At 33.1% G+C, this 9,555-nt stretch overlaps 1 protein-coding gene across 3 annotated transcripts; it reads left to right on the top strand.

The window, feature by feature from the left end:
• The first annotated feature begins 692 nt into the window (after positions 1-692).
• LOC113073663 (beta-soluble NSF attachment protein) lies at positions 693-9,111 on the top strand. Of its 3 annotated transcripts, none has more exons than XM_026246487.1 (11): positions 693-901; positions 3,399-3,478; positions 3,732-3,848; positions 4,631-4,677; positions 5,046-5,123; positions 5,929-5,984; positions 6,136-6,220; positions 6,313-6,417; positions 6,507-6,575; positions 7,244-7,294; positions 7,868-9,111. In XM_026246487.1, the coding sequence occupies exons 2-11, from the start codon at positions 3,430-3,432 to the stop codon at positions 7,967-7,969; spliced, it is 759 nt and encodes a 252-aa protein (XP_026102272.1). In that variant the 5' UTR covers positions 693-901; positions 3,399-3,429; the 3' UTR covers positions 7,970-9,111. The 3 variants fall into 3 exon arrangements, with proteins under 3 accessions (XP_026102272.1, XP_026102271.1, XP_026102273.1); XM_026246486.1 differs by lacking the exon at positions 693-901 and adding an exon at positions 1,977-2,193; XM_026246488.1 differs by lacking the exons at positions 693-901; positions 4,631-4,677 and having other exon boundaries at positions 3,429-3,478.
• Positions 9,112-9,555: the final 444 nt, after the last annotated feature.

Below are 9,555 nucleotides of genomic sequence, written 5' to 3'. Positions count from 1 at the left end.
TTTGCTGTTCAGTGCCACACTGGTCTCTAGCTTGCTGTATGAATTCACTCTCAGACAACATAAACCAGAACAACACTCTGAGAGCCAGAATATTCATATTTATTTACAATGAAAGTTGGGTCTTTGCTTTTATTCTGGGTGATCCCAAAATTACCAAATGCTTGGGCACAACAAATACAATGCATTATGGATAGAAAGTAGTACATAGGATAGGAATGAAAGTGCACACTTCAAATTCAGGTTTTATAATGGCTGCTATGTCTTATAGTGCACTATAGGAAAAGGGTTCCAGTTTGCACCAATATATTGTTCACTCTCCATGAATAAATTGTGATTTTTTTTTAAAGAAAAATATATAATTTAATGTGAATTTTTGATAGCCCAATCTTAATTTAGTATGCAAATATTGCTGTGCTATGGTGCTTTTTGGTTGGATTTTGAATGTTAAATATGAAATATAAAAATAACAATACAAATTATAATGATAATATATGTAAAAAAAATATATATTTAGTATTGAATAATATAAATTAAAAAAGCTATTTTCCAGGCATAAATAATAATATTTAATTAATAAAAAATGAATAAAACATACACAAAGTAAACATTTACAAAAAAGGGTTGGATGTAATTTTTACATTAAATAGATGGAGCTGACTTAATTGTGGGTGAAAACAACTAGGAAGATGAAAAATAAAACGGAAGTAAGAATTCAAATGCTGTTAATCTTTGATACAGGGTGATTGTAAATGTTAGAGTATGCTGACTTCATAGATGTGACATTTCAGTGTTTGATGTTGAAATGCTCTTTTATCTGACACAGGTGAGGTGGCCTTTGGTGTGACGTCATTCTGCAGCTGTGTCCTGTCCATTCATATTTAACATTCTTTGCTGGCCGCAGGTGAGCATTTCCTCTTTGTTCTCTTACATTATACATAAAAGCATCAATGGAAAATCACCAGCAAAACTCCATTTTACTCTGAAGGCCGTGTCTGAAATCATAGTGAGCTGCCCACATTCTTAAGCTACTTATAATGGCCAGAGATGCTGGCAAGTTTTAATACAAGTTACCAATAATTATTTTCCACATATTGCTGCAAACAAGAGTGCAGAGGAAAGAAAACAAACCACGCTTTCCTGAAATGAGACTTATATAAACAAAGGAAGGAAAGGTGTGATGCTTTTATTGTACTTTGTTGATGATTTGAGTGTGTGTGTGTTCACTGCTCTGAGTGTGTGCATTTCGGATGGGTTAAATGCAGAGCACAAATTCTGAGTATGGGTCACCATACTTGGCTGAATGTCACTTCACTTTACAACTTTAAGATATTTACTATGTTATGTTATATATCACACTATGTCACACTCACATTTGTGTTTATAGATTGGTTATTCTTATTCAGTAACTTTTTCTTTGGGAGTATTTTACCTTGCATATTCACTGTTAATGTCAAATAATTCTGCGTTTGATGAAAGACCCAAGCAAACTAATATTGAGCTACTTTCAGTGTTTAAGCCCTTAAACTTGTAGTGAACTAGTCTTGCAATCTACAGTACCATCTAGTGCTCAGTATGGAATGTGATTATTTCGTCATAATATTCTGCAGTGGCATGGCAGGAGCTTGTTGCCGATTAATCAACATCGTGTTGAAAGCAAATTATATATGAACCAACCTATAATGAACCAACATTAAGCCTACAATATTTATCTTCACATACTCTAACTAAACTAAACCACACATCTAATCAAGGGGGGGGGGGGTAAATAATATAAAATTGAGGATAAAAAATTACAAAATAAATCTAGGCATAATTTCTTACAATATAACATTTGCAATATTACGTAACGCGCATTGATGTGTGTGTATATGGGAGTTGTAGTTTATTTGTGTTCGATTCTTTTTACCGGCCGTTCATTTAAGCTTGGTTGCAAAACAACAAGTCCCATAATGCTTTGCTCTAGCGTCCTGAACGCCTACGCTTAATAAACGCAATGACAGTAATCCCCCGCTGTCATAGTGACAGATCGCGAGAGAAACGAGCAGATACATGAAAATAGGTTTTAGTGTTTATCTGTTAATTTAACAAGGAAATAATGGACAATTCCGGGAAAGAAAAGGAGGCAATTCAACTTATGGCTGAAGCCGATAAGAAAGTGAAGTCTTCCGGCTCTTTTTTAGGAGGAATGTTTGGGTAAGATTAAATACACGCTTCTTCCTTCCTTTTTATCCGATCAGTCCGCTAGTCTGTTAAGATATACTGTCAATATGATCATGTTGCCAAGGTTTAGCTTTATGTAAATCAGTTAAAACTGAGTTTTTAGTTCATAAAAACGAAAAATAAATGTGAATGTTATTGTACAAGGGCCCAAGCTGTGACAGGCCGCTTTGCGAATCAACCGATGGAAAAAAGGCTTGTTCATTATAATGCATAGTTGATCTTTTTAAATAACGATTTTTGTATGTTCATAATGAATTAATTAAATAATAATAACTGATGCGATTTTATGATTTGGCCACCAAGTAAAGTGTTATTGCGTTGATGGCGTATTAGTGGCACAATGGCTTGTTTTTATGTCACTATAATAATATTAAAAAAGGGAACACATGTACAATGCTACAACCTTGTTTATTAGATATAGATTTTATTTGTTACTTCTTTTTTATATTTACATATGCACTTGAATTTTTAGTCTGTTGCACATTATATAATAGTTATCTAAAATTAATATGAAACAAATATATGGTACTATTTTAATATTAATATTATTCGTATTACATTAGAAAATCTATGTGTACTTATTTTAAATATACTGATTAATAAAACTAAATATTAAAATAATTTAGAATTTTTAAATGTAACATTTTTCAAATATACATTTAAAAGTATAACTTTATTTTAATAATTATAATTTATGGATTTAAACTTTACAACAATGTCTGATTAAAGCCATTCTTCAGTTTAATTTCCATTTTTTTTTTTTTTGAAGAGCTCTGTGTCGACAGTAACAGTGAGATGCTTTATTGACAGCCCAAACATATTGAGCACTTATTCAGTCTTATTTATAGTAAACAAGCTCTGACCTAGTATGATGTGAAACAGATTTATTTCAAATAGGTTTAATTAATATGATATGAGGCACTTGAAAACTGACCCGATTGAATATTCCCACCAGGACACAAGTTTTCTAGGCCTTTCTGTTTATCTGTCCAGCTATAATTTTCTGACTTAACCCAATAATATATATACAATCAAATTTGTCTTGGTACATCAATATTAACCAATATTAATAAAGTGTTTACCTTCTAGTTTGTAGATTTGTTAGGGCAAACGTTATAGTTTTCATTGAGGTATTAAATTGCAAAAAATGCATAACTGAATCTTCTCACATCTTTCAGAGGAAATAACAAAGTGGAAGAGGCATGTGAGATGTACGCCAGAGCGGCCAACATGTTCAAAATGGCCAAAAACTGGAGTGGTATGTGCTTTTTAGTGGTGCAGACATGACAAGCTTCTGTAAATCTTTAATAAGCAGAATTGTATTATATAATGCTTAAAAGGTCATTATGTAATAGACCATGTATAACTGCTAAAATATACATATTTCTGAATGAAAATAATCTCATTAAGGAAGTTATCCTAATGTCATCTTGAATAATTCTACAGCTTGGTTTGTAATTGACAGGATATATTATGATGTTTATTATATATTCATATTCTGCTGTATCCAGCTGCAGGCAATGCTTTCTGTCAGGCGGCCAGACTTCACATGCAGCTTCAGAATAAACACGATTCAGCCACCAGCTACATCGATGCGGGAAATGCTTTCAAGAAGGCAGATCCACAAGGTGAGGTTCACAGATAACTTCCAGCTTCATGACAGTCGGTTGATTTATTCAGTATTAGCAGATGTTGATACATGTCAAGATGAATATTTAATATATGACTGTTGCTGATCCATCATATATGACCCTGGAGCTCAAAACCAGTCTTAAATCACTGGGGTAGACTTTTAGCAATATCCCAAAAATCATTGTATGGGTCAAAATGATAGTTTTCTCTCTTATGCCAAAAATTCATTTGAATATTAAGTAAAGATCATGTTCCTTGAAGATATTTTGTTCATTTCCTACCGCACGTTTTGTCCTCATTTTCCTACATTTTGTTTAATATTTAATTTTAATTCCAGTTTTCACATCATAACAATCATATTATATAAATGCGTTCTAATTTTCATCTTTCCCTTTTTATTTAAATTAAGGAAACAAATATATTCATCTTTCACTTTTTATTTAAATTAATGAAACAATGCAGAACACTGGCCCTCCAGGACCCATTGCCGCATTGCAATTTATATTAGGAGGTAGAAATTATGCCACAATCCACTCACAAATGTGTTGCAAAAATCATAGAAAGTGTGCATTTGAATATACAGTGTATTAAAAATGTAAGTAGGTATTTACACGCGTTTACATGGGCTGTATGTATATATATTATAGAGTAGATTCAAGAGTAAATCACTACACATATAGACAATAGGATTCAGATATATTGTGTTATTTCCATATGGTTGATCATAAGTCTGACTGTCTAACTCTTCCTCCTCCTTCTCTTTAATGCTTGCGATTAGAGGCTATCAAGTGCTTAAACGCAGCCATTGATATTTACACAGACATGGTAAGATGTTTTTGTAGCAGTCAAAATCATAGTTGATATAATGTTCATCCAGGCTGTTCCATTGCTGTACTATGTCATTTTGGGTATTTTTAAACAGCATTTCCAGTTTTAGCTGTCTAGCAATCCACCAACTGTCCCAGCAGAAACTCACATAGAGCAGTTTAACATTTTATGACAGGCATCCCTCCCCTTTTCAAAATCTGGGAGAAATTTCTTAAACATCCCAAGATGAAGCCTAGAATCTGTATCCAAAGCACATATGGAATCAACAAAGCATGTAGATGTTCAGATAGAAAAGTTTGATGGATACTGAATGAGATATTCAACTGACAGTCAGGTTTATAAAGTCTCCTCCGTTCTGTCTTCAGGGAAGATTCACCATTGCAGCCAAGCATCATATCACAATCGCTGAGGTGTATGAATCAGAGCTGGTGGACATTGAGAAGGTACAAAAATGATATTTAGTGTAAACTGAAGGTGCATCTTACACTGAGAATGCAGAGTGCTGTGAGACAGCTATCATTTGTAGGGCGTTGTATTTTAAGTAGTACAATTATAAAACACAAAAACAGCTGGATTGATGCTTCTAATTAAACAGATATTCATAATTCGGGTTTGAAAATGTTTATCTCAAAATACATTTTAACCAGATTGCTGTCTAGCCACTAGAAAGGCTATAAATCAGCACATTATAAATCTGCACATTTACATGCGCTATGTTTAATACACCAAAAGTGTTTAAGGTTATATATGAAATGTGGTTCTTTTCTCTGTGACAGATCATAGACAGTTAAACAAAACCCAGTTGAGAAAATAATATAATTATAATGTACCGGTATTATTTATTTCCAAATAAGGTCACATTTTAAATGAGGTTCTTTTCCCAGAGACTTTATAAATGGTCAAGAGAAGAAGAAAAAAACATAAAGAGAAAATAATATTTTTCATTCAAAATAATGTCTAATATTATGTAATAATAATACGCAAAAAATATTTTGAGAAATATTTGAATGTATTTTTTTAATTATTATTAATGGATCATTAATCTTTCATAGTAATAATAATAATAAAATCATTTATTATAAAATCATTGAAATATTATTAATAAAAAATACCAATGTAAACAGCTTTTATAAAGGTTTCTGGAGTTGTCTTTTGATAGTTAGCAGCTATATAGCTATTTGTTATGAATGTAAACACTCAATGTCTGTTACCTTTAAGATTGAGATTTCTGTTTTTGATTCTCCAAAGGCGATTGCACATTATGAACAAGCTGCTGACTATTACAAAGGAGAGGAATCAAACAGGTAAGGCTGCTTAGTAGAAGCCAGATAATAAAGGTCTTGTTTTTCCTCCCACGTTTAACCACTTTGTTTCTAAGGAGAGGTTTCTAAGATTAATTGAGGTATTTTGAATGGTCCTTTAAGCTTTGATATGATCTGTTTGCTTAATTTACAGCTCTGCAAACAAGTGTCTGCTGAAGGTGGCTTCATACAGCGCTCAGTTAGAGCAGTACCCGAAAGCAATAGAGATTTATGAGCAGGTAAGCCATCTGTCGGTCTCCTGCAGATTCTTGCCACATTACTCGCTCACCAGCAGTTGCTAAATCACTCGGGAATTCCTGTCTGTAAACAGGTTGGAACCAGTACCATGGACAATCCCCTACTGAAATACAGCGCCAAAGAATACTTCTTCAAAGCTTCCTTGTGCCACTTCATCGTGGACGAGCTCAACGCAAAGGTCAGCTCTCCATCTCCATCAGATCAGAATACATGAGTATATATGGAGAACTGCTGCAGATAATGTGTGGGATTTCCTTTCTGTTGTAGCTCGCTGTTGGAAAGTATGAAGAGATGTTTCCAGCCTTCTCAGATTCAAGAGAATGCAAGCTTCTGAAGGTTTGTTATAATACAGTTTACAACAGATAAAAACACATTTTATAATCAAACCATATCTGACAGGACTGCTATGTTTTCCTCTCCGGAAGTGATTTTCTTATAGCATCTTTATAAGGGTACATTTTATAAAGGTGGCATGCATGTATTTACACAACAGTTGAATAATGTTATGACTGTGATTATTGTAATTTTCAATAGCATACATGAAGTATTTAAAATTAAAAGGAACTTATTACAGGCTAGGGCTGCAATATTATTATCTTTTTACGCCATAATCTTTTTTTTTTACTCATCAAATCAAGAATTCACATTGGTTTTCTTAGTAGTGGTAAACTGTTATTCTTATCTGAAATAAACTGTATACAGAAAGTGGGCAAAGAATGTTCCCCATCACTGATGCAGTTTGCATTGTTGCAAAAACAATGTGTAAAATGAATTTTAATTTTAAACATGACAGTCGTAATAGGGCATTTATGTTCATTTTGATGGCATTTTTTAACCATTGTTAATTTCCAAACTCAGAAACCTCCTAGCAATTGCATAATGTCATGATGAAAACCACTCTGAAATTTTCGCAATATCCAGGCAATCCCTCGCATTGAGTTTTGCACCACTTTCAGAAATGAATATTCATTGTTGTATGCTTATAAGAGGTTTTGTCCTTACAGAAACTTCTAGAGGCACATGAGGAGCAAAATGCAGAGGCTTTCACAGAAGCGGTATGACTTTCAGCTTCTTCTTCTTCTTAAAAAAAAATTGATATCATTGTTCCATTTTATTTTTAAAGAGTAAATGAAATATATTTTTCTAATGTTAAAATACTTAATACTTCAACCGCTGGCATGAGTCTGGAGTGGGTCATGTCGAAAAGTATTTACGAGTTAAACACACATGTAGAAGAGGGAAACTGAACTTTCTTTATATCCCAGGTTGAGGGTGTATCTGTTGGAAAATATGGCATTTTTTTCATTTACTGTAAAACTAAGATGTACAAAATTTTATAGTATTCTAAAATCACAATAAAATCTAAAACAGTTAAATTTATAGTACCTTATTAACTTGATAAAAACACTACACAAAAACATAGCTGATGTGCATTTCTTTATCTTTGAGTTTTGCTGAATAGTTTTGTTGGTATATTGACATCTTTCTTTGATAAGTAACTTGAACTCATAAATACAAACTTCCCAGGAGGAGTTGAATGCACCATATCTACTTCTTTGCAGTTTGTTTTTGTTGATGTTAACATCACAGATATCTCGTACTGTCTTCATTCTTTCACCGTCTTTTAGGTGAAGGAGTTTGACACCATCTCACGCTTGGACCAGTGGCACACCACCATGCTTCTGCGGATCAAGAAGACCATTCAGGGGGACGAGGGCGACCTAAAATGATCTGTACGGTGGGGCGATCACCCACTGCATGGCACCCTCCTTCTCCTCTTCCAGTTTTCATCAGTTTTGTGCAATGGCCAAGTCCAGGTTTCCCAAAACAGTATGTTAAAATGTATTGCTACAGCATTTCTAGAGAATATACTTATAAGCCTGTACTGATACATTGATATCCAGTTTTATAATATAGCACATATCAAAATATAGCTCCGGTTTCTCTGTTGCATTACGAGGGTATTTTTGGACATAACAGAGTGAACCGGTTCAGGAGAGGGAAATTCAAGAATACAGTTTGAGATAGTCCTCGAGTTCTTTTGCAAACGTTACTGAATTGCATCGTGCTAGCGCTGCATGAATTGTACAGATAGAATTATTCAGTCAGTGCAGCAGCATTGTGTATTATTATTATTATTATTATTATTATTATTATTATTATTATTATTATTATTATTATTATTTTGTAGTCTGCTCACACTAGTTGGCACGCAGGCCTCGAAATGCTTTTGTGCACATTTAATAACATCAGATGTTCATGCAGAATGATAATTTCAGTTTCCCACAATGCACCATTTTGAATTGGTATTTAAGTGATTGCAAAAATGTCTTGTCATATCCAAATTTTAAATAATTTCTTATTTATTATATTATTTAAAAATGTTACTTCTGGGTTGTTTTCTTAAATGTATATTTATTTATTTCGTTAAATTGTTATTTGAACTATTAGTCACATAATATTATTAATTTTATAATATTATTAGTCTGAAATATTATAAATATTATTAGTCTAATAATATTGTGTTAAAAAAAGTAATTGAACTAAATTTTACACTGTCTATCATCTCCATTGGCACTGAAATTGATGTGTTTGTAAAATCCTTGTATAACTCTTATTAATATTCTCAAAGTGTGTGTCGTGTTGTGAATGCATAGCTCATGTACACTCTCCACTCCTGTGGTCTTTAGCAGCGTATGTCATTCTGTGTTCAATGTGTTGTGACGTCTGTATTTTACCAGATTCTAGAGTTTTTAAGAAGCCATGAAGACGTACAGTACCAAACAATGAGCTTTCCCACAGAGCCACCGATGTCTTCGCTGAATGTCTGTGAGAATGTACAGAAATAAAAACAAGTACTGAAATGGCTACACGATTTAGGCAAGTGAAAGTCTGCTATATTACCTGGTTAGTGGTGTTCTCTATGCCAAGTATCACTGTAATTACATTTTGGTGTGTAACTCCTGCACTGTTTGTGCTGCAGACTTTGACAATAACTCAAATAACGGTGTTTAAGAAAACATAAATATAAGAAGTATGTGTAAATATATTCAATTTAATTTTGTATGTATGTAGAATATTTACAAAATAAATTTGCTGCCCAAATCAAATTTGATTGAGTACCGGTACCCACAATATATATATTTTTCCCATTCAAACGTCTTTTATTTGCATAATTCTTTATACGAGTTCATTTAACTACTTTGGTGCAAAAACTGACCAGAGAAAGGAAAGAAAATAAAAGGAGAGGCTAACGCAGTTAGCATCATTAGCTTTGCTTTAGATGAGCGATGAACTACACGTGAATAGGTCATAT

Source organism: Carassius auratus, unplaced genomic scaffold, assembly GCF_003368295.1.
Source record: "Carassius auratus strain Wakin unplaced genomic scaffold, ASM336829v1 scaf_tig00012744, whole genome shotgun sequence".
In the NCBI taxonomy this organism is placed as follows: domain Eukaryota; kingdom Metazoa; phylum Chordata; class Actinopteri; order Cypriniformes; family Cyprinidae; genus Carassius; species Carassius auratus.
Note: the sequence above shows the minus strand (reverse complement) of the source record. Positions and strands in the feature narration are given on the sequence as shown.

Bases quoted from the DNA above. Each gene is read 5' to 3' on its own strand.
- LOC113073663 (XM_026246486.1), top strand. From the start codon at position 2,096: ATGGACAATTCCGGGAAAGAAAAGGAGGCAATTCAACTTATGGCTGAA. The intron at 6,576-7,243 runs GTTTGTTATAAT...TTGTCCTTACAG, and splicing joins GAGAATGCAAGCTTCTGAAG to AAACTTCTAGAGGCACATGA. The intron at 7,295-7,867 runs GTATGACTTTCA...ACCGTCTTTTAG, and splicing joins CAGAGGCTTTCACAGAAGCG to GTGAAGGAGTTTGACACCAT.